This window comes from Typopeltis vanoorti, chromosome 23 (genome assembly GCF_054136105.1).
Source record: "Typopeltis vanoorti isolate ZY-2024b chromosome 23, IOZ_Tvanoo_1.0, whole genome shotgun sequence".
In the NCBI taxonomy this organism is placed as follows: Eukaryota; Metazoa; Arthropoda; class Arachnida; order Uropygi; family Thelyphonidae; genus Typopeltis; species Typopeltis vanoorti.
Window position 1 is genome coordinate 70,639,561 of NC_143571.1, and position 27,598 is coordinate 70,667,158.

A 27,598-nucleotide genomic window follows, 5' to 3' on the forward strand; every position below is an offset into this window, starting at 1 on the left:
ACTAGAGAGAGAGATGGGGAGGGTTCAAAGTTGGGAAGTGCAACAGTGTGTTTCAAATGCTGTGCTGTACTGCAGATGCCAATAAGGCAATGAGACTGAATGAAATTTTACCAGGCGTTTTAAAAAAATTGGCTTATGAACTGACAGTTCTGTTGACTTGGATTTTCAAGTGGGAAAATCACACACACAAAATTTTCACATGGGAATGGTGCCCAAAGAGTGGAAGAGCAGTAAAAGTACTATTCATAAGGCTGATGGTAGAATTGATGTGTCAGTTATAGACAAGTTTGTATTTCTTCAGTAGTTGCTAAGGTTTTGAAGAAATTATTGAGATAACATATACCACATTTGATAGACAAGGGTAATGTTATCTCTGAGGGTTAGCATGAATTTGTTAAAGGAAACTCTTGTTTTAGTTGATTGCCTTGTAAGGTTTTACATTTTGGGCTGAAAGGATTACCAACTGTATACCACATTGGTGGAACTGTACTTCAGGAAATTAACGAAGCTAGAGACTTGGGACTATCAGTGGATAGGGAGTTAAAGTTTAGGGGGTACATAGCAAAAGTGGCTAAAGCAGCTCATCATATCACTTGGTTACTGAAGAATACTTTGATGAGCAGAGACAAGCAGGTTATTATTTTTATTGAGCCTTGATAAGACCCCATTTTGACTAGTGCATGTAGGTCTGGGCATAAGGTTTCTTGGTGATGAGGAGGAGATCCAGAGACAAGTGACCAAGATGGTAGCAGTTCTATGGAATGAACCTTATGAGAACAGGTTGAAAATTTACAGAAACTGTTTGATAGGCAGAAAAGGGGTGATATGATTGAGACATCAAATTACTGAGGAGTTTTTACAAGATTAATTCAGAGAGAAATCTTTCAGAACAGGTGTGTTGTGGGAGAACTAGGCCATCCATGGAAACTAAGTAAGAGTTTAGTTATCAAGGGTGTTAGAACTAGGTTTTTTGCTTGGAGAGCAACGAATGAGTGGAATAGATTGATAGAGTCTGTTGTGGGTGCCATGACTGTGATGAGTTCAAAGCAAAGTATGAGAGATACTGCGCGAATGTTGGATAGTTCTTGACATGATGTTTAGGGCCTTCCTCGAAGTGTCTAAGTACTCCTTGGAGTCGCCTATAATAATAAGGAAACAAGATCAGTTGAAGAAGGAAAGGCATGCACTGTAATTTTTTTTTTTTTTTTGAATTTTACCAAAGCATTTGACAGAGTGCTAAGGTTGACACTCTGACAGAATAATAAAGTAAGTGAATAAAATAGGGAAACGGTGGTCTGATACAAGTGGAGTTCTACAGGGCTCAGTACTGGGACCATTGTTTAATCTTTATATCAGTGAACTGTCAGCGGATTACAGGTAGATATTCAGCTGTTTATAGATGATGTGAAACTAGGGATGGTTATTAGTAATAGTGCTAATGTGGTAGCCCTTCAGGAGGATTTGAATAAGCTCCACAGATAGGCAAATGAATGAGGTGTCAGTTTAATGAAACTAAATGCAAGGTCTTGAATTTGGAATCCATCATTGAGAGCATGCATACTCTGTTGAAGTAACTGTACCTAGAGGAAGTGGAAGATGCAAGGGACCATGGGGTGATTATTGACAGAAACTTGAAGTTTAGTGGACATTCTGCAAAGGAAATTGGTGAAGTTAACTCAGAGATTGAGAAGGATGCTGAGAAGAAGAGATAGAAAAGTACTGACTACATTCTATAAAGCCTTGACATTTGGATTATTGTGCTCAGATTTGACACCAGAATTTGATGAGAATAACCTTGGTGAATAACAAAAAAAAAAGGTGAATAACAAAAATGATATCAGGTCTGTACAATGTTTGTAGGTAAACAATTTGATTTCATTTTTTTTTTTTTTATGGCACAAGACATCAAATGTCACTCTGTGCCAGGACACAGGTTACAGTAATACATATGATAAACAGTTATTAAGGCAATCACAAACATCCATGCCCTTTGCAGCATTTGAATCTGCAGGCTCTTGGCTGGAGGGTAGATATGCTAACCACTTGGCCAACTAGGCCAACCATAGATAAAGGAGAGGTGATTTAAATAAGATATTTTACTGGTTACAGGATTGAGACTTAGAAAGGCTTTCATATAGTAGAACAATGGGAAGGAGCAAGGAGAAGTAGTCATTTTGGAGGTTAATGGAGATGGTGAGTAAGAGGGTAGATGGCTTACTTGCATTGATGGGTTAGACCAGTGGTCGATATCGACCCATAACATTGTTAGGAGTCGATAGAAAAATACAAGACATCATTGTACGAGTAATATTTAATTCGGTTAACTTGGATTACCTCTATCCTGAATGACAATGCAATTAAGAGTGAATCGTGGGAACAGTGACATTAATAGGACCTGTAAGATGGAGCAAGGTCATGAAAATAGTTACGGAGGCCAATCAAGTAGGCCAAAATGACGTATTTACCAATAAACAGATGTCGGTGGTTCCCACCCAGCCAGCGCGGCGGGAGCGAGATTGCAACACGTGCACAGTTGCTTATTTACTTATACTTGCACGTATTTGATCCCAGTCTCATTTTTGTGCATCGACATACAAGTGAGCGTTAATGTTCTCAAATTCATCAACATACATATTATAATTCAATCGTTATTCATTCACGAACTAAGCTTCTCTATGTTGAAGAGTTGAGCAGGGCTGATGGTTTTGTACATCCTATAGAAATACGTGAGTAGGTATATCATTTAGACTTATTACTTTTACTTACTGACTTCAATTTTAATTATTTTGTTACAACTCCAGTAACCACAATGGCAGCTTCGACTTCTAAAAAGAAATGCAGACAATATTCGTTAGAATATTTGAAACTTGGGTTTATTGCTTCATTAAGAAACGAAATGAGGTCTATGTGTCTTCTTTGTGAAAAAACTTTTAGTAACGATGCAGTGAAACCAGCAAAAATGAATGATCATCTTCAAAGACTTCGTCCCAATAAGAAAGATAAAGATCTTGACTTTTTTAAAGAACTGAAAGATAAATACACACATCGACCAACTATAAAATCATTTATGAAAGCGCCTGCCAAAGCTGACAATAAACAAGGATTAACAGCCTCCTACAATATTTATTTTAATATAGCAAAAAAAGGAAAACCATATACAATTGCAGAGGACATTGTTATACCTGCAATCAAAGAAGTAATTGAAACCATAATGAAAAAAAGATTCTGGCCCTGTTTTAAAATGCTTACCATTGAGTGTGAATACTGTGAAAAGACGTATTGGTGAAATGCCTGAAGATGTAGAAAAAACTGTAGTATCAGAACTCAAAAATAGTAAGTTCTCCATCCAACTTGATGAATCTACATTCGATAGTTCTTCTATTCTTATGTCTTATGTAAGATATTATAGTAAAACCAAACATCAAATTATTGACGAATTTTTATTTGCAAAATATCTTGAAAGGGATGGAACGGGGTTGACAATTTTTCAGCGATTGGAGGAATATTTAAATAAGTATGATATTCCATTTACTTATATAACAGCAGTAGCCACAGATGGTGCACCTGCAATGGTGGGCGGTTATCAAGGTTTTGCTGCCTTTCTGAAAGAAAAAGTTCAAAGTGTACGTACTATTCACTGTGTTGCACCGAAATCATTTGGTGGCAAAAACTCTCAGTGACGAACTGCATAATATTCTAAGAGTGTGTATTAAATCTATTAATCAAATTAGAGCTCATCCTCTTAAATCGTGATTGTTTGCCAAAAAATGAAGTATCAAACCAATTACTCTTGCATACTGAAGTAAGATGGTTGTCTAGAGGTGCAAGTCTACAAAGATTTGTTGAGTTGTTCGACTCAACCCTAGAGTTTCTTACAGATGTTAATTTGTTATTGAGTGATGAACTGAAGAGAAATAAGAATCATATTTTCTACTTGGTGGGCTTATTTTCAAATTTTAATAACGTACAGACCCGTCTACAAGGTAAAAATGTCATGATTATTCAAGCTCGGACTATTCTTTTAGGCTTCCAAGCTAAATTAGCCTTATTTAAATTATTGTTACAAAATGATTTTCAGTACTTTTCAAATCTATGGCAATTGGAAGTGAAAGATGAAGACTTAGAAATATACACAAAACATCTTCAAAATTTGAGCGATGATTTTAAATTGCGCTTTGCAGGTTTTGAAAACATACACATTTTAGATTGGGTTATCCCGCCATTTTCTGCAGATATTCAAAATATCGAATGTAACTTACAAGATGAACTTATTGAATTGTCAGTTGATCTTGAAGCTAAGACGCTTTTTAAAAATAGGACTTTAAGTTACTTTTTGACGAATATAAATGTTGCAGAAAAATATCCAAAACTTTCTGAAGTGGTACTCCTCTTTTTACTTGCATTTCCAAGCTCGTATATGGTTGAAGCTGGTTTCAGCCATGTTAATTCCATTTTAATAAAACAAAGAAATAAGCTAGATATATAGAATTCCATGGCGATTTAAGGCTAAAACTTACTAATTTTGAACCCAACATTGCTAATCTTGTCAAGAGTCATGAAGTACACCCTTCACATTGACAATGTTAGTAAATTGTATACTAAGTTAATAAAAGTCTTATTTTCATATATATAAGGAAGATTGTATTATTGTTATTTTGTTATCTAAATTAAATTTTATATTTTATATATAGTTGATAGTGTGGAAGGTGTGAGTGACTGTGGAAGTTTAGGAGATGGTTTTGTTTGGGAGAGTTAATTTAGATTAAGAGTGACTGACCTGCAGAGGGAGATAGAGGAGGTGGAATGTCTTGTGAATGAGAGCAGAAGTATGAAAGATATGATTAGGAGAATGGAAGAGATAAATGCAAGGTGAATCAGAGTAGGAGAGAGAGAGAATTTAGGGAGTATGAGTGAGAGGTATGGGGGTGCTAGAAGAGGAGAGAATGGAAACGGTAGGAGAGATCGAATGAGAGAGAGGTATGGGAATGCTAGAAGACGAGCGGATGGAAACAGTAGTAGGAGAGACAGAATGAGAGAGGGATATGGAAGTGCTAGAAGTGGAGAAAATGGAAACAGTAGGAGAGAAGGAATGAGAGAGATGTATGGGAGTGCTAGAAGAGGAGAGAATGGAAACAGTAGAAGAGAGAGGTATGGGAATGAAAGAAGAGGAGAGAATGGAAACAATAGGAGCGAGGGAATGGTAAGAGGTATAATGTATGGCGACTCAATGATCCGTGGTGTTCAAGATAGGATGCGTGAGGAGTGTTTGCCAGGAGGAACAATAGAAAGGGTGGCTATGGCAATTAAGAGAGGTGAAATGGTGGATGAGATGATTGTGATGGTAGGAACAAATGACTTGAGTGGTAATGTAAGTCGGGCAGCGAGAGATATGAGATTTTTGCTTGAGACTGTATGGAAGAAGACAGAGAGAGGAAAAATAGTGTGCGTGTTGCCTAGGTATGATAATGATGAGCTGAGCAGAAGAGCGGTGATATTGAATGGCATAATAGCGAGAATGTGTGACAAGAGAGGACTGGTATATGTGGATGCTTGGAGTGCGTTTGAGGAAAGAGAGGAGTTGTATGCGAGAGACCATTTACATTTGAATGAGGAAGGACGTAGGCATCTGGAGAGATTGCTGTTCTGAACGAGTCAGTGTATCCCAGGGAGGATGATAGCAGGGGTGGCCTCTTGTGGGAATGGATACTTGGGAGAAGGGAGACAATGTCAGGTAACACTGAGCCCAGTGGAGTCTAAAAGGGATAATGCTGGGTATAGAAACAATGGCATTTATATGCTTTATACTAATGCCAGGAGTATCCGGAATAAGGGAGAGAAATTGGTGGCATCAGCCGGGCCAAAAATTATTGCGATCACTGAGATGTGGTTGACAGAAGGGGATATAACAACAGGAATAGAAGTCACTGGGTATAGCATTTTTCGTCAGGATAGGAGGGGAAAGCGTGGTGGTGGGGTGCCGCTCATGATAAGTGATGACCTATGTCCTCTAAGAGTGGAGAATTTGGAAGGAAGTGAGACAAATGATTTTAAGAGCGTATGGTGTGAGGTAGAGGTAGGCAAGACAGGATATTTAGTGGGGTGTTGCTACAGACCCAGGAGCACAGAGGATGGGGATCAGGAGATGTTTAGACAGCTAAGTTTGGCAAGTGCAAGAAGAATGATTTTTATGGGAGATTTTAACTTCAGTAGTATAAATTGGAGAGAGGAAGATGCATGTAGCAATAGGGGAATGGAATTTCTAGAATTCTTGAGGGACAAATGTCTTAGGCAACATGTAACAGAGGGAACAAGAGGTTCAAAAGTTTTGGATTTGGTTATAGCATCAGAAGAGTTGATAATAACTGAGTTGACGTCTCTCCCACCAGTTGGAGAGAGGGACCATATGGTGTTGACTTGGAAAATGAATAGACATGCAGGAGTATCAAAGAGACGGGAACTTATGTGGAATTATAAGGCAGGTGATTATAATAGTCTTAGACGTCAACTTCGGGAAGTTTCATGGAGGGAGGAATTGGAAGGCCGGGATATCACCGGTGCGTGGGAAATTGTGAAAGAATATTTGTTATCAGCAATGGTAAGTTGTATACCACGAGTGAAGAAGAGGACGCAATTTTGAGTAAAGTGGATGACAAACAATATTAAACAGGAATTGCATGCGAAAAAGAGTCTATGGAAGAGATATAAGGAGACAGGTGAAGAGATGCATGAGGAATATAAGACACAGGCCAGAAGAGTGACTAGTGTGGTAAGGAAAGCGAAACTGGAATATGAGAGGAGATTGGCCCTAAGATCCAAAGAAAATCTTAGGGAATTTTTTAGCTATGTGGCCAGTAGGAGGAGAAATGACTGTGGAAGAATGATATTGTGGGATAAAAATGGGAATAGAGTGACTGATGCAGAGGACATAGTGGAATTGTTCAATGAACACTTTATTGGAGTATTTCATCCTAGAGGAGTCAGTTTCAATGCTAGAGGGATAGGATTGGTTCGAAGTGTGGAGGTACAGGAGGAGAGTGCGTTTCAGATACTGAGTACTCTGGATGTCAGTAAAGCTGTGGGACTGGATGGTATTTCTGCACGAGTTTTGAGAGAATGTGCTAGGGAATTGACAGTACCGTTAACGTGGCTTTTCAATGAAAGTCTGGCTTTGGCAAAGGTGCCCAGGAAATGGAAGGAAGGTAAGATAGTGCCATTGCATAAGGGTGGTAACAGACTGGAAGTGTCTAATTATAGGCCAGGATTTGTGAAAGGACGCTCTTGTTTTAGCAATATGCTAGCCTCTTATAATAAAGTTACAAGAACATTAGATGAGGGAAAGGCATATACTGCAATTTTCTTAGACTTGGCGAAGGCATTTGACAGGGTGCCGCATGATAAGCTGATATTTAAGTTGCAGCACATGGGTCTGGATGTCAGATTGGTCAACTGGATTCAGGATTGGCTGTCTGATAGGTATGAGAGAGTTGTGTATGGTGGAGCAGTTTCCAGGAGGCAGAGGGTTACAAGTGGGGTCCCACAGGGCTCAGTACTAGGACCTATATTGTTTAACCTTTATATCAATGACATAGCCAGTGGATTGCAGGGGGATATTCAATTGTTTGTGGATGATGCGAAGCTGGGAAGGATTATTAGTAATAGTGAGGAGAGGTGTACTCATATAATAATAATATATGTGTACACCGGTCTGGCAATTCGTTAGTAGGGGTATATGTAAGTTCAGTTCACTTAAACCTTGATATTCCAGATCTACCTACTTACTGATGAGACCTCAATAAGGGTCGAAACCGGTCTCGGTAGTGACCTCTCCTCATAATGTAAAACAGTAATACATTTCCTAGGAGCTGCATTTTACATTATGAGAAAATATTAAGGATAGTGACGGAGCTTGCTTCACCTTTACTCCAAGTTGCCCTAGTGTTGTACTACCCAAATGATGACTTACGCTTCGACTCGCCGATTGTTCTTCGGCATGAAACTCTTAAGATTTCAATATCCGAGTTTCGTACCCGACTGTAAAATAATATGGGATTTACTATCCCCCTTAACTTAATTTATGTTGCCAGAAAAATAGCCTCTTGGCTCTTCATCACTCTAGATATAATTTCAGATGTGTCTTGAATGTATGGGATGGTAATAGTTTTGCTGTAGTCTTGTGTGGTAATCAGTGGAGGGGTATTTTACCTTTGTTGCCATCTGTTGACATCTCTCTTGATGAACATATAAAATGCATTCAGCACAATTTTTATGGCAAGTTGGGTCTGTCCTATGCTTGACACCCCTTCACACAGGATCAAATGGAAGAATACAAAATTGCTACACAGAAATTATAAGTCTGAGAGATTGTTTTTTGAATCAACAGCAGCTTTAAGCACATAATCCAAACATAGATGGCACCAATTAGATCTTTAGTTCCTTGTTTTGTCTGTTGCATTTTTTTAAAAACTAGTCCCACTGTTATACCAAACTGTTGTTATTTTGTGTACTTTGATGACAAACTGTTCGTTCTCTGAAGATGCTGGATATGATACCAGTAAAATATCAGCTAATAAGTTAATAAATATGAATTTTTTTCTAATAATTTTGAATAGTAATCAATACCATTTAAATAAACTAACAAGTTTTGCCAACACATAAGCCTTTCTACTTGCTAGAGTCAGGAGAATAAATCAAGTGGGAGTTAAATGGTTGACCACCATTATTATCTACTTACTTATTATCTACTTACTTATTACAATAAAGTGACTGCTTCCTTGGACAGAGGAGAAGGATACGCAGTAATATACTTGGATTTTGCAAAAGCTTTTGATAGAGTACCTCATGATATGTTGACAGTCAAACTAGAGCAGATGGGGTTGGATATTAGATTAGTGCATTGGATTGGAGACTGGCTATCTGATAGGTATCAACAAGTTGTGTATGGGGGTGCAATATCCAGGAAAAGGAAAGTCACTAGTGGAGTACCTCAGGGATCTGTTTTAGGGCCATTACTATTTAATTTGTATATTAATGATATTGGCGAAGATTTGGATGGAGATATTCAGTTGTTTGCAGATGATGCAAAGTTGGGACGAACCATAAAGAGTAGTGAAGATGTTGTGGCCTTGCAAGAAGACTTGAATAAATTGAGTGATTGGGCAAGCAAATGGGGATGTGAGTTCAATGTTGCAAAATGTAAGGTTTTAAAATTTGGAAAACAAAGATGGGATGCAGAATTTATGCTTGGTGAGAATATATTGTTGGAAGTAGAGGAAATAAGAGATCTGGGAGTGATAGTGGATAAGGATCTAAAATTTAGGGGACACATCGCCAAAATTGTGAAGACAACACAAAGACTTCTGGGAATGATGAGGAGGACACTGACGTGTAGAAGTAGGGAGATTCTTGTTCCATTGTATAAGGCTTTGATTAGGCCACACATGGACTATTGTGCCCAGATTTGGTCACCTGGTTTTCAGAAGGATGAAGAGATGTTGGAAAGGGTCCAAAGGCGACTGACTAAGGTAGTTTCTGACCTCTGGAATGTTGAGTATGAGGAAAGATTGAAAAGATGTAATTTGCAGAGTCTAGTGGAGAGAAGGAAGAGGGGAGATATGATAGAGACCTACAAGTTGGTAAGGGGTTGTTATAGGATCAATGGTGGAGAAGTTCTACAGAGAATAGTGGGAGATCAGGGGAGAACCAGAGGTCATACCTGGAAACTGTATAAAGAGGGTGTGAGTAGGGGAGTGAGAGGTAGGTTTTTTTCGTGCAGAGATGGAAAGATATCAGAGAGGAATTTATTCAGGAGTACAGTCCAGTAGAAGGTCTGTAACTAGCAATGTACTGCAGGGCTTTGTTCTTTGGCCACTACTGTTTAATTTAGCTGTTAGCAGAAATGTGTGAGGAGAAAGGAGTGCAGTTTGTTAAATATGAGTTTTCAAACTGGGTCAAGTTCCAAAGGAGTAGAAGGAGGGCAGGATTGTGGCGCTTCATAAGGGAGGCGAAGCATCCAAATATAGGCCTTCTGTGTGTCAGGTTGTGGTTAAGTTGTGGAAAAGCTTGTGAGAACTAGGATTGGGTTGACAACAATGGTATTATTTTTGATGGACAGTATGGATTTGCTAGAGGGAGATCATGTTTTAGTAATGCATTTACTTATTACAATAAGGTGATGGCTTCATTGGACAGAGGAGAGGGGTACACAGCAGTATACTTAGATTTTGCAAAGGCTTTTGATTGATTACTGCATGATAAGTTGATAGTCAAACTAGAGCAGATGGAGTTGGATATTAGATTAGTGCATTGGATTGGAGACTGGCTATCTGATAGGTATCAGCAAGTTGTGTATGGGGGAGCAATATCCTGGAAGTGGAAAGTCACTAGTAGTGTACCTCAGGGGTCTGTTTTAGGGCCATTACTGTTTAACTTGTATGTTAATGATATTGGTGAAGATTAGGATGGAGATATTCAGTTGTTTGCGGATAATGCAAAGTTGTGAACTATGAAGAGAGAGAAGATGTTGTGGCCTTTACAAGAAGACTTGAATAAATTGAGTGAATGGGGATACAAGTTCAATGTTGTAAAATGTAAGGTTTTAAAATTTAGGAAAGAAAGATGGGATGCAGAATCTATGCTTGGTCGGGATATATTGTCAGAGGCAGAGGAAATAAGAGATATTGGGGTTATAATGGATAAGGATCTGAAATTTAGGTGACACATTGCCAAAATTGTGAGGACAACACATAGACTTCTGGGAATGATGCAGAGGACACTGACTAGTAGAACAAGGGAGATACTTATTCCATTGCATAATGCTTTGATTAGGCCACACATGGACTACTGTGCACAGATTTGGTCACCTGGTTTTCAAAAGAACGAAAAGTTGTTGGAAAGGATCCAGAGGAGACTGAAAAACTATGTGCCATTCTTGAAACTGATCAAGAGTGTAGTAGATTTAGCCGGCCTGGTTGGCTGAATGGTTAGTGTACCTACTCTCCAACCAACAAGCTGTGAGTTCCACCGTGGACATGGATGTTTGTGATCTTCTTTAGGTGAAAGATGAATATCCTTGCCTGGTGTGAGACCACTACCGTGCTTATTGAAGGCCTGAAGTGGCTTATAAAAGTTCCATGTTTGGTCCCGTATAGCAAGGTTTCCAGACTATGTAAAAAAAGAAATGTAAAATACAAAAATATGTATATATATGATTGAATAAAAAAGGGGGAAAAATCTCTAGCCTGCCCACAGTAACAAAATGTACTGCAGATTTGCAATTGACCTTTTGCGGGCAAGATAAAAAACAAAGTTAGCAGGGGTATCAGGACTGGATTTGTTGCTTGGAGAGTGGTGAATGAGGGCAATAGGTTGCCTGAGTCTGTTGTGGGTGCCATGACTGTGAATAAGTTCAAAGCAAAGTATGATAGATACAGCATGAAAGTTGGATAGTGCTTGGCTTGATGTTTAGGGCTTCCCTTGATGAGTCTATGGACTCCATGGAGTAACCCATAATAATAATTTCAGCAATTCATTATTCTGTTGTATTGATATAAACTGAGTGAAGCTTTCTCTAATCATCCATCCTATATTTTTTTCAAATGTATCTCTTTTCTGAATTAAACCTGTCCTGACTGTCTCTCAAATTAGTACTTCGAGAATTCTCTGACCAAATCTAACATTCTAAACCCTCATGTTGCATACATCCCATTGGTTAAGTTATTTATCTTATAAGAATTCCAGCAATTCATAGTTTGTTTCTTCTGGATGCTAATCCTCTCTTCCAGTCCATATTCTTTAATTAAAATATGTCATTAATAATTATGGGCTCTTTTTTTTTTTTAGAACCAATTTATTTAAGCTTTAAGATTTTTGTCCTCTGCAATCTTATTTAATAACAGCATCATTATCCTCTTTATCGACTCCCACCTCCCTTTTAAAGCACTTTCCAAAGAGCCTCAAAGCCATTATGTGTATTGTTTCTTTTACTGCCATCTTTTATTATCTCACTAACCTCCACTCTTTTGTGAGAGTCTTGACCAACAACCTATTTATCATATGTGCTACAGATTTCAAGGTTCTTGAAATCTGTAGCACATCCTGCATTCACAGCACATTCTGGTAATGTGTTTCATTCACAATTTACATCCTTTTTCACTACATCCTTACTCAACTTCCAGGAATCTTGTTCTCCTAATCTTTTTATAATCCTCTATGTATTAATCCATTAAAATCTCCTCATTAAGTTAAATATCTCTATTATATCACTTTTTTTTTTCTCCTGTCCACCAGTCTTGAATGAACATAACTCCTCTCCTACCATTAGTAGGGATAAAGGCTTATATTAATAGAAATGAAATACTCACTTACTCAAATAACTTTGAGTAGTATGTGCATACAGCATCTGTGTTCTCTCTTTAGAACTACCATTAACAGTTCCTCTCTTTTCTCTTTTATTTTTCTTGTTCTCCCAGAAGTTGCTGGATCCCTTCCATCCTATTACTGTAGTTATCCTTTAACCACGTTTCCTGGTAATCCATGTTTTGATATGCCAATATTCACTACTACAATCTCATCATCCTTATTTCCAATATTTTGTGAATTAGTAAACGGATATACCTGTCATTTAAAGATCCATAAGCTGAGATTGTGTTGCCTTATCAGTGCATGACCTCACCAACCTTCTCTTCCTTATCAATATTTAATTCTTCAGCTATAATTCATCCTACTCTGTTTTGAGATCATTCCACTCACACCCTCTTTCTCTCTGTTTCTGTATGCTGCATTCTCTATTGCTATACACCGCATTTTTTTCCTCCTTCACTCATCCACTCCATCCAGTTTACATTTACATTTTTTTGCTCTGTCCTAATCATGGTCAGTCTCTCGTCCATATGCCTACTTTCTTATTATTTCACATCCTTTCTTTTATGAACCTTGGTTTGTCACTCTTTCATATCCATATTCACTTTTTTTTTTTTAACTGGGCAGAAGGTTGATTATGATTTGTTCAGCTGGTAACTGATTGGAGAATATTTAGAAAGGTTAGAAATTTTCTATAAATGACAGTTTATTACTTGGAAAAAAATCTTGTATTGAAGCAGTTGAAATATTCAAAAGAATATTTCAAGCTTGTTATTCACTGTGAAGCAAGTTGAGTAGTGTTGAATTAGTGTCAGATAACATAACTTGTGTATGCATTGAAAAATATTCTCTTTAGGGATAGCCTTTCCTTTTGTGTGTTTGTGCACACTTACTTTAGTCATCATCCAAATACTAAATCCACTAAAATGCAAGGTAGTCTCTCTTTCTGTTTTCGAGAATTCATATATTTTACACCCATTTTTTTAAATGTTAATTCCTCTCATGAAAGATTGCAAACCTATGAGCATTTTAATGCAGTGGTTGAGCTAAGGGTTAAAATTTCATTACTTTTTACTATTGATCTTCTCCAAATCAAATTAGGATTACTTAACTTTGAGAATGCCTCAATAACTGTAGGCAATGTATTGGTTTTAACAGTGTTTATATCTTTACTTTTTGTGCTGTATACATCCAATAAATCATCATAGTAATATGATAAAAATTAAGTCTCTGTACAAATGTACAGTTCAACATGCTTATACTGATCATGTATATCAGTAACTCTCTCTCTTCTATCACCTTGGCTTATCCATTGTGATATATACTATATAGATTATATATATTAATGATGTATTAGAATAAATATTATAAACATGTATTTTACAGTATATATGTATAATAAATAAAATTACACAGTTATATGTAAAATAAATTTTACACAATAAATAAAATTCTTAACTTTTAAATCTCAATATGAATATCTTATGTAATTACTTCCTTATCCAAAAAATTATTGCATAAGAATAATGCTGAGAAACATTAAGATTAGCAATTTTAGTTTATTATTTTATATTATATCTCTCTCATAAATTATATATATATATATATATACACACACACACACACACACACACACACACACACACCACTTTCTTGTCAGAAGTAATAATTTAACTCCCAATGAATGCAGTTTTTGCATTTGCTACTTTTGGTGTAGAGTAACAGACAAAATTTCACAGTATAATTTTGTAGAATTATTACATTATGTGATATATGTAGTAATAGTTTATTAAATTTAGAAATATTAGGAGTGGTTATCATACTAATCTAATAAGGAATAAAAAAAATTTGTGGCCCATTGTTTTTTAAAATGTCCTTTCTGTAACTGTTACCACAAATATGCCACAGTTGCCTTTCTGGGGAATGCAGTTAACATCCACCTGTAATTTAAACAGCATTTACAGCTGATATTCGATGTGCTGACAATTTGCAGTTGCAGTTTACTGCTATATGGTGTGTGTGGTATATATTCACATTAAGTCCCGCCACGTTTTGACACCAAGTTCAGAAGCGAGACGGTACGCAAGGGTGAAGCTGTGAGAATGCAGTGTGATGCTACAGGAGACCAGCCAATGACAGTCGTCTGGAACATTGACAAACAGCCGCTCAACCCAGCTGAGGACCCGCGGTACGAGTGAGGGAATTGCACCTACAGCAAGCTCCAGTTTCATGATCTATAGGTGAAAAAGCCTGCATGAGGAGTGCAGACTTTGCAACTATCAGTCAGTCAATCATTTATATCATTCTAAATAACTTATGATTACCTCTATGAGGTGATCAGACCATAATCTAACTCTATGAGGACATAAAAATAATCTTAAGCCTGTTTGGAATGAGCATGCATTATATTATTATTTTATTTATTTTTGTAATTTTAAATTATATGTTTAATTTTTTCTATTTTTTAACTATTCAATCATGCATGTACTGTAAACCACACGATACCTAGACACTCATTAGCAATCAGTATTCAACTATACTCCATGGCAGCTCATCTTAAGTGTAACCAATCACAGAGATGACTGATTTGGAATACAAGCCAAATATCAACTTGCTAATTAATGGTCAAATATCCTGTGATTTACTATAATAAATTATGACTAATTCATCTAATTTTCTCTTTTTAATGATAGAACCATCGAATTTAAATGCCATTGTCATTCCTATCTCTGAAATGCATTATTTTATAGTTTACTTTATTAAAAAAAATTCATGAAACTTTTTTTTGTTTTTTTAAATTACATTAGTCATAAGTCAAAATTCTAAATGACTTATAAAGCAGTGTTCTCATTGATATCTTAACATATTTTGAAATATGTTTGCCATAGCTTTAATTAGTGCACTATGGATGACTGTATTTGTGAAAAAAATATTAAAGAAAGATAAAGATCGATTTTAATATGTTCTTTAAAAAGTAAATAATAAATTATTAATATTTTTCTCCATTTAAAATAAATATCTAATGAAAGATCCCAATTATTTAAAAACTTTTTGGTGAAGAGGTTATTAGTTTATAATATAAGATTTAATTAACAGTTAGAATATAGTTTATTTAGAAAGAAAAATTTTGAAGTCTCTTATCGATTATATATCATGACTAAAATATTAATCACAGTGTATATTATAATCAAATATTCAGGCTACCAATGAATTATTTAATTCAGTGACTTAAATGATACTTAAGAAATAGCAGACCAATTTTTACTATTAGATGTAAGCTTAACATATGCTTAGCATGATATTTAGTAAAAAAAAAAAAAAAAGTAAAAGTTCTCTACCTAAAAGTGAAAAACTTAAATTCTATCTACATATTTACACACACGCTCACACACACTCACACACACACACATAGAGTATGTTTTATATTCACCTATTCATAACATTTTTCGAAGTTATTTGAAGGAAATCAAGTACAATGCAAACTTGCCAATGAAAGAAGATTTTGTTTTGCCTTGGCACAGCAGTAAATGCACAGGCATGGATGATCATCTAAGTGGGTGTTGATGAAATGGGAAGTGGAGTTAATATATTAGTTTTCAAGTCAAATCTTGGCAGCAATATGAAGAATGTGTTCAGATCAAACATCAGTATTGTGTACTTTTTGAAAATCAACTATTTGTTATATGAAGGTGAGATAATGATAATAAATTATAATTATCAAAATTAATTGATATTGATCAATTGATGGAAGATGAACAGACATGCAGGTGTATCAAAGAAAAAGGAATGTATGTGGAATTATAAGGTGGGTGATTATAGTAGTCTCAGGTATCACCTAGGGGCAGTTCCATGGAGGAGAGAATTGGAAGGCCAGGATATCATTAGTGCTTGGGAAATTGTGAAAGAATATTTGTTAGCAGCAATCGTAAGCTGTATTCCATGGGTGAAGAAGCAGACACAATTTGTTGTAAAGTGGATGACAAACGATATCAAACAGGAACTGCAGTTGAAAAAGAGATTATGGAAGATATACAAGGAGAGCAGTGGAAGACAGATACACGAAGAATATAAGATGCAGGCCAGGAGAGTGACCAGAATGGGAGGAAGGCAAAACTGGAATATGAGAAGAGATTGGCACTAAGATCCAAAGAAAATCCTAAGGGAATTTTTTAGCTATGTAGCCAGTAGGTGGAGAAACGATTGTGGAAGAATGACATTGTGGGATAAAAATGGGAATAGAGTGACTGATGCAGAGAACATAGTGGAGTTGTTCAATGAGCACTTTATTGGAGTATTTCATCCTGGATGAGGTTTTAATACTAGAGAGAGATAGGGCAGGATCAAGGTTTAGAGGTGCAAGAGGAGAGTGTATTCCAAATACTGAGTACTCTGGATACCAGTAAAGCTGTTGGACTGGATGGTATTTCACCACAGGATTTGAGAGAATGTGCTAAAGAACTGACAGCTCCGTTGACCTGGCTTTTCAATAAAATTTGGCTGAAGGAATGGTACCCAGGGAATGGAAGGAAGGTAAGATAGTGCCATTGCATAAGGGTGGTAGCAGACTGGAAGTGTCTAATTATAGGCCAGTTTGTGTGTCATAAGTAGTTGTTAAGGTCTTGGAGAAATTAGTGAGGGATTATATACAGTGTTTGGCAGATGAGGGTAATGTTATTTGTAAAAATCAACATGGATTTGTTAAAGGATGCTCTTGATTTAGTAATATGATTGCCTTTTATAATAAAGTGACAAGAGCAGTTGATGAGGGAAAGGCATATACTGCCATTTTTTTAGATTTTTGAAAAGCATTTGACAAGGGTGCTGCATGATGAGCTGATATTCAAGCTGATGATTCTTTTGACTCCTTGGAGGTCTAAATAATAATAATAATAACTAATACCTATTATCTCTCATGTTTTGTTGTTTTTTTTTACATAGAGTGCATTAATTAAGACTTTAGTCTTTGTGTTGTAGCTGCAATTGTTCTAATTGTCCCATTGTACACCAGATTGTTGTTGTCTCAAGCATTGTCACAAACTGTTTTTTGTGCTCTGGAGATGCTGGTGAGAATACCAGCAAAATATCAGCAATAAATCAATAAATTAATTATTTACTTATCAGTCTGTATTCTAATATATATACCTTCAAAATCAATCAACATGTTCCGTGTGAATTATAATATTCCAAACTTTGGATGTGCTTGATGATTGTATAATGTAACTTATATTTCTGGCTGTAATGCACTATTTAGAAACAATTTCTTCAAATCTGGTATGGGTCTGGAATTTTAATCTGAACTTTGATCCAGTGCAGTGATGAACCAGTAATCCCTAGGATACCTTAGGGGATTACTGCTTCATCTGTAAGCATACTTTGGAAGCTTGATTAATGTGCTGATGGTTCTATTCAGTTTAGTAATAGGTGCTGCCATGTCTAGGTAAGCTTGTACACACCTGGTCAAAGCTGCTGGTTATTGCAGGGTTTTTCCCCCCATTACTTTTCTAGTATTGTCATTGACAAGGAATCTCAGTTCATCTGGTGAGAAGCCATAGCCAGTAGAAGAAAATCATGTTTGGAAAAATCTGATGCCTGTGTGTCATCCACAGAGAAACCGTACAAACAAATACCGGGAATATTTATAGATAGCTCCCAGTTTATATTTGAGCATGAATGTTAGTATTATTCTAAGAATCTGTGGAGTCAAAAACCCTATCGCATGATGTTATTACACATACAATATTATGCATATTGCACATATTACACTATTGCAGACTAAACCTTGTGTTAAATACATTCAGCAACAGTGTGCACCTACTGCTTTGTGCATATTATATCTGTCTGATAGGCTCTTCTCATTAATATAAATTCCAGTCATATTACCTCTCTCTCATCTCCTATTATCCAAGCTGTACAAAATCATGTTCTTTAATCTATTTCCATAGTCCACATTCCACTGTTTCAAAATATTCTATTCATTTATTTCTAGACCTTTTACTTTTCCAATATTCCAAGATATCCAGGTCTATGTACAGAAATGCAAATTGTCACTTGATCAGTATATCTCACAATAACATCTACTTCCTTGTCAGTATCTTTCTCATTATTGCAATTTCTCTGAGTGATGTTTACAAAAGTCATAAACTTCAACTCCTTATTCACTATCAGCCTCTCAAGTATTGTCTCTTCTACCTCATGGAATGCACTTTAATTAATACAATCATTTCATTTCATCTCCTATGGCAACAACTCATAATTATACACATAAAAACATCAAACCAATATTACCATACTCCTGTTCATAGTATCAACCTATGTAAATCTTCTTGCAGCAACACTTGATAAGATTTCTCTGCCATTACCTACCTCAAATTACCATCATTTACAAACAGCTGACTATTCCCCTTTCAAACTTTAATTATCAGTAATTATAAAATAAGCAACAGCTATCCCAGAGTAAAATGCTGAGACTGCTGTTGTTTAATATCCCTTTGTTGTCTCTTCCAAGACATTTGCTTTCCTTACACTGCTAACAGGTAATCATCAATTAATTTTCCCTGTATCCAAGTTACAAACTGATTTCTCATCCTCATTTCTCTCAAACAAGATCTATTGTTAAAGATCTATTATATTATATCAAAAATTATAAAATAGCAATCAAAGGTCAATCTGGAAGATCAACAGTACATTTTGCCCTTCGATTGGAAAAGGCCTAAGTTCAATTCTCTTCATGACAGGAGGAATTTTTATGTGGTTTTTTTTTTTTTTAATTGAAGGTGAGTTAGCCGATCTCATATGGAGGAAGCAGAGTTTTTCTCACAGAAACTTGAGTTTTTCATCTCTCATACAGACAAATTAGCCATTAGGACACACACAATTTACAGACAAAAAATAATAATGGTGGTAAGCAGTAGATGGCATTGGTGTAAATGATGGAGACAAAGAGTTGAAGAGCAGGTACCCTCCCTTGGTGAGTCTTTGTACTCCTTCAAGGTGTCACAAAATAATAATAATTATTATTATTATTAATATGTGACACCTCCAGGGAGTACAAAGACTCATCGAGGGAGGGCACCTACTCTACAACTGTCTTCACTCAGTTCTCCAACTACACCAATGTCATCTACTGCCCACCACCACCACTAGTAATAAATAATAATTATAAAATAAGAAACAGCTGTCACAGAGTGGACTGCTGTTGTTTAATATCCTTTTATTGTCTCTTCCAAAACATTGCTCTTCTTACACTGCTTACAAGTATTTGTCAGTTAACCATTATTATTATTATTATTATTTCCCAAGACCTCATGGAGTCAAAGATTCATCTGGGAGGTACTTTTATCACACACACATCTCATCATACCGTGTCTTAAACACACTCTAACTCCTTGCAGACACCATACTCTCAGGCAAGGCATTCCAATCATTCACAACTCTGCACGAAAAAAACCTGCCTCTCACTCCCCTACTCAGACCCTCTTTATACAGTTTCCAGGGATGACCTCTGGTTCTTCCCTGATCTCCCACTGTTCTCTGTAGAACTTCTCCACCATTGATCTTATAACAACCCCTTACCAACTTGTAGGTCTCTATCATATCTCCCCTCTTCCTTCTCTCCACCAGACTCTGCAAATTACATCTTCTCAATCTTTCCTCATACTCAACATTCCAGAGGTCAGAAACTACCTTAGTCAGTCACCTTTGGACCCGTTCCAACATCTCTTCATCCTTCTAAAAACCCGGTTACCAAATCTGGGCACAATAGTCCATGTATGGCCTAATCAAAGCCCTATACAATGGAACAAGAATCTTACTACTACAAGTCAGTGCTCTCTGCATCATTCCCAGAAGTCTTTGTGTTGTCTTCACAATTTTGGCAATGTGTCCCCTAAATTTTGGATCCTTATCCACTATCACCCCCAGATCTCTTATTTCCTCCACCACCAACAATATATCCTCACCACGCATAAATTCTGCAACCCATCTTTGTTTTCCAAATTTTAAAACCTCACGTTTTGCAATATTCAACTCGCATCCCCATTTCTATGCCAAATCACTCAATTTATTCAAGTCTTTGTAAGGCCACAACATCTTCACTACTCTTTGTGATTCGTCCCAACTTTGCATCATCTGCAAACAACTGAATATCTCCATCCAAATCTTCGCCAATATCATTAATATACAAGTTAAATAGTAATGACCCTAAAACAGACCCCTGAGGCACTCCACTAGTGACTTTCCTTTTCCTGGATATCGCACACCCATACACAACTTGTTAATACCTATCAGATAGCCAGTTTCCAATTCAATGCACTAATCTAATATCCAACCCCATCTGCTCTAGTTTGACTGTCAACTTATTATGAGGTACTCTATCAAAAGCCTTTGCGAAATCCAAGTATATTATTGTGTATCCTTCTCCTCTGTCCAAGGAAGCAATAACTTTATTGTAATAAGTAAGTAGATTACTAAAACATGACCTCCCTTTAGCAAATCCATGCTGTCCATCAAAGATTATACCATTGTTGTCAACCCAACACTGGATCCTAGTTCTCACAAGCTTCTTCAACAACTTAACCACAACACCTGACACAGGGATAGGCCTATAGTTTGATGCTTGAGTTCGATCACCTCCTTTATGAAGTTTCACAATCTTGCCCTCCTTCCACTCTTTAGGAACTTGACCAAGTCCAAGACTTGTATTAAAAAAATATGTCAAGGCAGGTGTCAACTCTCTGGCACATTCCTTCAGAATACATGGTGATATATTATCAAGTCCCACAGCCTTATTTACATCTAGTTTGCTCAACTCCACAAACACCTCTTGCTCACTTACAGTCAGTCTCTACTCCCCATCATCAACCTCTCAATCCCTCCATGAAGTCACATTCACAAAATTGAAAGATCTTTATGAACTGCTCATTAAGTATCTCCACCACACATTCTGCATCAGCTGTCTTTATTCCATTTTCTCCAATCATTGTCATCCTTCCATAATCATGCTTTCTTTTGTTGGCTGCATATCGAAAGAACTTCCTAGGATTCTCTTTGGCTTTATTAGCTAACTGATGTTCATACCTCTCTTTAGCTACTCTCACCAACCAAGTCACCCTCCTTGCCTGGTCTTTGTAGACCTCATGAAATTGGTTACTTCCACTTCTCTTATGCTGCCTCCACAATGCTTTTTCTCTGTATCGCATGCTTAATCTCTGTATTCATCCATCTCACACCTACCTTATTTAACCTTCTCACCCTTGGAATACATTTAGACATTGCATCTACTAAATAGTTTTTGAAAATCTCCCCAAGCTGCATTAATCTCTTTTCCAGCTAACTCCTCGTTCCATGCTACATGCGCAAGCTGTCATGTGGCAGTCTATCTTTAAACATCTCTGTAAAATTTAGAAGAATTACTTATATGTATTTTCTCCATTCAATACAGCACTCACCCTACTGAAAATGCAACGAATGTAATGAAATTAGTGAAACAAACAAGACCATCCTTTAAGAAATATACTAGCACTGGAAGATTCTTAGTCTTGTCAATTCAGTTTTGTGTTTTATCTATCTTTGTCTTCCAAACATCCCACCTGAAATACAAACTAGGTATGGTTTGCTGCCACTCATTAGAGAGAATTTTTCTGCTACATGGCAAGCAAGAGAAAGAATATTTATGAAGGTTGACACTGGTGGATAGTTATAGCAGCAGACTATACAGTGCAATGTATAGAAGGGAGCAAGTATTAGAAGAACTGGAAGTGAAAGAATCAGAGGTGTATCAGGTGTTACTTGGGTTAGATATTAATAAGGCTGTGGGAATGGATAACATATCACCACGTATTATAAAGGAATATGCATCACAATTGAGTATGCCCTTGCGCTGTTATTTAATGAGCGTCGTGCAGTGGGTAGGATTCCTAAGGAGTGGAAAGAAGGCAAAATAGTGCCACTCCATAAGTATGGTTCTAGGACAGAAGTTTTCAGTTATTATAGTCCAGTCTGTATAACTTCAGTTGTGGTCAAGGTATTGGTTAAGAATAGAATACAGCATTGGGTTGATGGTCATAGCATTCTTTATTATAGTCAGTATAGATTTGTAAAGGGTAGGTCCTGTTTTAGCGATTTACTTGCATTTTATGATAAGGTAACGAGTGTGTTAGATAAGGAAGAATCATATATAAGGATATTCTTGGATTTTGCAAAAGCGTTTGATAGATTACCACATGATAAGTTAGTGTACAAGCTACAGAGGTTGGAAATAGATAGTATACTGGTGGTTAGATGGATTGGAGGTTAGCTCTCCGAATGATACTAGCAAATTGTACATAATGAAGCAGTGTCTCAAAAAAAAAAAAAAAAGAGGGTAATCAGTGGTGTGCCCCAGGGTTCTATTCTTGGATCCTACTGTTTAACTTGTTTGTAAATGATATATTTTGTGGATTGATGAGGATGTTCTGTTTTCTGATGTTAATTCCCTACAGGAAGATTTGAATTGACTGATTACTTGGACAAAGGAGTGGGGTTGTAGTTTTAATATCATTAAGTGCAAGGAGTTGCATTTTGAAGTGCAGAAATATAAGGCTGTGTACTACATCGACAGTGCTGTACTGCAGGAAGGGAAGTGGATAAGATTAGGAATTGGAGATGATGGTTGACATAGACTGAAGTTTAGAGGGCATATTACTAGTGTTGCAAAAGCTGCAAATCGTTGTGCTTTTACATGTAGGGATAAGGAAGTGATTTTGCCACTGTATAAAGCACTGGTCATTTGGACTATTGTGCTAAAATCTTATTTTATTGTATTAATCCAGATGAGATTGTAAAAAGAGTAGAAGGCATGAGGGATAAAATCAGAGGTCATCCCTGAAGTTATGTAAGAGTGATGTGAATAGGGGGTGTGAGGAGTATATCCACAATGAGTCTGCTGACTCTACAGAGGATGCAATAATAATCATAATAATTGTCCTGTTGTCATATAGTAGAAGAATTCCCTTGAATTTTCTTTGCACTGACTGGCCATTTCCTTTTATATTGCATTTTTTTCATGATGTGTGCCACTTTTCTACTCTATATGTTTCCACAGAATGCTTGCCTGATTTCGCTGTCCATCCATTTCAACCCTACTCTATGTACTCGCCTGACTTTTGGTATACATTTGTACACTGCTTGTGTGATCCTAATCAGTTCCCATTCTCTCAATGACTTTTCACCATATCCCGTTGTTTCATAGTATTAATGGTAGTTGATGATGGAATGTTTCATAATCACCTGCTTTATAATTTTACTTATATCCCTTTAATATATATATATATATATATACACACACACACATACCATCATATATCATTATGTCTTGGTTTTATTGATTATGAGAAAGCCTTTGATTCAGTAAAAACTTGTACAATACTTAAAGCATTACGAAACCAACAAGTAATATCAGATAATATTGGGATAATAATACGAAATTAAAAGATGCATGATGCTTGGGTGAAAAGCATTTGGAAAATTATATCCAAAAGCCAACTACCATTATGCGTGAAAATAAAAGTTTTTAACCAATATATTCTTCCTATATTGACATATGGCTGTGAAACATGGACACTAAATGCAAAGGAAATTCAAAAATTAAGAACAACACAATTTACTATGTTTGGTATTACAAGACTGGATCACAAAAGGAATATGTGAATAAGAACTCAAACCAAAGTCTCTGACATCATAGGAAGAGTGAAACACCTGAAGTGGCAATGGGCTGGGCATATTGCTCGAAGACAAGATCAATGATGGACAAAAGAAGTACTGGATTGGATTCCACGAGAGGAAAAATGCCCACCTAAATCACAGTGGATTGATGATATCATCAGATTTGCAGGAGTGAATGGGAAAGGAGAGCCATTTATAGACAGTTTTTGAGTAATCTTGGAAAGGCCTTCATCCAGCAGTGGATCGACAATGGCAGCCTTCTACTGATGATATCATCATCATCAATTTCCTGATATGTATCCTCAAGGCATGTACAGGTGCTATGCCAGTACTATATGATTAACTATCCATTATTATTAATCTCCTGTCAATCAACCATTTTCCTCCATGTTAGTTGATCAGTTATCAGCATCCCAATATTATCCGGTATTCTATTTCTGTCTTCTAGAGCAGCACTTCCCAAACTGTGGGCAATAGGTTTTTTTGAGGGGGGTGGGGCGTGAAATAATGAAAACAAATTTAAAATATTTTAAAACTAAGTAGTTTTTTTTATCTTAAAAGAAACATATTTAATTTATATTATTTATTATTTCTTTTTTGTTATTTTTTATATTTTAATGGAAAAAAATCACACATTGGTGCAGGTTCACAAATTTTGCTTCCTGCATACGCCGCTTAATGAATATAAGTAAATATATGCTTATTCATATAAGTTTCATTTCAAAGCAGAAATCTAAGAATTACAGTTTCAAATATTTCACCTGATATTGGTGTAGTAGTATTGAAACACGTACATCACATTAAATTGTTATTAAACTTCTTTTATGTTTTTAATTCTTTCTTTATTACTAATCGTTTTACGTTTCATGTGCTTGTCCTGCAAATGTACAATAACAATATATCTATCTATATAAAATGAGATAATGTGCCATGTCAAATGTGTATATAAGATGGATGCTAAAAATGTAATATTTACATTTGATTTTTGCAATATTCGCTTTGTATGTTTTGTACTGAATATAAATACAATAAATATTATATATATATTATATTATGTTATATATTATAATAATATATGTCTGTGTTATGATTTTGTTTCGAGGGAGCTGTGAAATATTTTAATTTTTCCAAAGGGGGGCCCTGACATCCAGAAGTTTGGGAAGCACTGTTCTAGAGCACTTTGGACTGCATCAATCCACCAATATCTTGGTCTTTCTCTGTGTCTTTTTTTCCTGTCATCTTGGCATCAAACGCCTCTTTTGTTAACCTTTTCATGGCCATTCTGTTTAAGTGATCATACCATCTTAAATTAGCTCTGGTCACACTTTGTTAAATGCTGTTAATGTCAAGTTCTTTCCTAATATCTTCATTTATTATTATTATTACGTGACACCTCCAAAGACTCATCAAGGGAGGACATCTACTCTACAATTCTCCATTTCCACCACTCAATCCAATAACTACTATGAACTACCTCATCTACACCAGCACCATCTACTGCCCACTACCACTACTAGTATTTTCACAGATAATTACAAACATTCATGCCCACGCGGGATTCGGACCCACGGCCTTTTGGCTGGAGAGCGGACACACTAACCACTTTGCCAACCAGGCCGGCATTTATAATATAATTCTGCCAACTGATACCATCTGTTGGCATCAGCCAATGGGATGACCAGGGATCAAGAGGAAACAGTTGGAATTGAAAAAGGTTTTAAAATGAAGAAGCAGAAAGGGAAATGGCCCCCAGTTGAGCATGGAGAGATCACATCGAGTGAGTGGTATCAGCGGAACTAGCTGTAGATCCAGAAATGAGCTGTTGTATTTGTATACAACAGCTCATATCTGTCTGTTCACCCAAAGATTGTCGGAATAAGTGAGACATGGTTGGAAGAGGATGACATCCTGACAGGAATAGAGATGGAAGGGTATGATGTGTTTCGTGAGACAGAAGGGATAAAAAGGGAGGGGGAGTGCTATTGATGATAGAGAAAGAGTTATTTTCATATAAAGTAGAGAAGCAAGAGGGGAAATAGTGCCAGTGGTTTTCAGGCAGTATGGTGTGAGATAGAGGTGAATGGAATCAAATATTTGGTGGGATGTTGTTATAGACCAGGTAATGTGGATGGTGGTGATAATGAAATGTAATCAAATTAGCCAAGTAAATAAGAAAAGGTTGATCATTATGGGTGATTTTAATTATGACAATATAGACTGGAATGATGAGATAGCAACTGGAAGTAAAGAAAATGAGTTTCTTGAGTTTTTGAGGGATAACCACCTCAGACAGTATGTAACAGAGGGCACAGGATTGAGGGTCTTGGATTTGGTCATCTCATCAGAGGATGTAATTATATATGAGGTATCAAATCATCCACCAATTGGTGAGAGTGACCATGAGGTGATTACCTGGGTGGTTGCCAGCAGTGCAAGGACCTCTGTGAGAAAAGGGTATATGTGGAACTACAAGGATGGGGGGTGATTATGAAGAGCTCAGGAGACAGCTTGCAGGTGTAGCATGGAATGATGAGTTAGCTGGCAAAGAGATCAATGCAGCTTGGGGGATTTTCAAAAACTGTTTAGTAGATGCAATGTCTAAATGTATTCCCAGGGTGAGAAGGTTAAATAAGGTGGGTGTGAGATGGATGAATAAAGAGATTAAGCATGCGATACAGAGAAAAAGGGCATTGTGGAGGCAGCATAAGAGAAGTGGAAATAACCAATTTCATGAGGTCTGCAAAGACCAGACAAGGAGGGTGACTTGGTTGGTGAGAGCAGCTAAAGAAAGGTATGAACAGCAGTTGGCAAATGAAGCCAAAAAGAATCCTAAGGAGTTCTTTCGATATGTAGCCAGCAAAAGAAAGAATAATTATGGAAGTATGACATTGATTGGAGAAAATGGTATAAAGACAGCTGATGCAGAATGTGTGGTGGAGATACTTAATGAGCAGTTCATAAAGATCTTTCAATTTTGTGAATGTGACTTCATGGAGGGATTGAGAGGTTGATGATGGGGAGGAGAGACTAACTGTAGGTGAGCAAGGGGTGTATGGTGAGTTGAGTAAACTAGATGTTAATAAGGCTGTGGGACTTTATAATATATCACCATGTATTCTGAAAGAATGTGCCAGGGAATTGACACCTGCCTTGACATATTTTTTTAATACGAGTCTTGCACTTGGTCAAGTTCCTAAAGTGTGGAAGGAGGGCAAGATTGTGCAACTTCATAAAGGAAGTGATCGAACTCAAGCATGAAACTATAGGCCTATCTGTGTGTCAGGTGTTGTGGTTAAGTTGATTGAGAAGCTTGTGAGAACTAGGATCCAGAGTTGGGTTGATAACAATGGTATTATCTTTGATGGACAGCATGGATTTTCTAAAGGGAGGTCATGTTTTAGTAATCTACTTACTTATTACAATAAAGTGACTACTTCCTTGGATAGAGGAAAAGGATACACAGTAATATACTTGGATTTCGCAAAGGCTTTTGATAGAGTACCTCATAATAAGTTGACAGTCAAACTAGAGCAGATGGGGT

The 27,598-nt window shown here is 36.6% G+C and overlaps 1 protein-coding gene across 1 annotated transcript in view; it reads left to right on the forward strand.

The window, feature by feature from the left end:
* Positions 1-27,598, forward strand: part of LOC150093941 (cell adhesion molecule Dscam1-like) — a 1,598,688-nt gene that overhangs the window by 623,012 nt on the left and 948,078 nt on the right. The window contains exon 11 of the mRNA XM_090412925.1: positions 14,398-14,545. Within this exon, the coding sequence (XP_090269051.1) occupies positions 14,398-14,545 (148 nt within the window). The remainder of the gene's footprint in view (positions 1-14,397; positions 14,546-27,598) is intronic.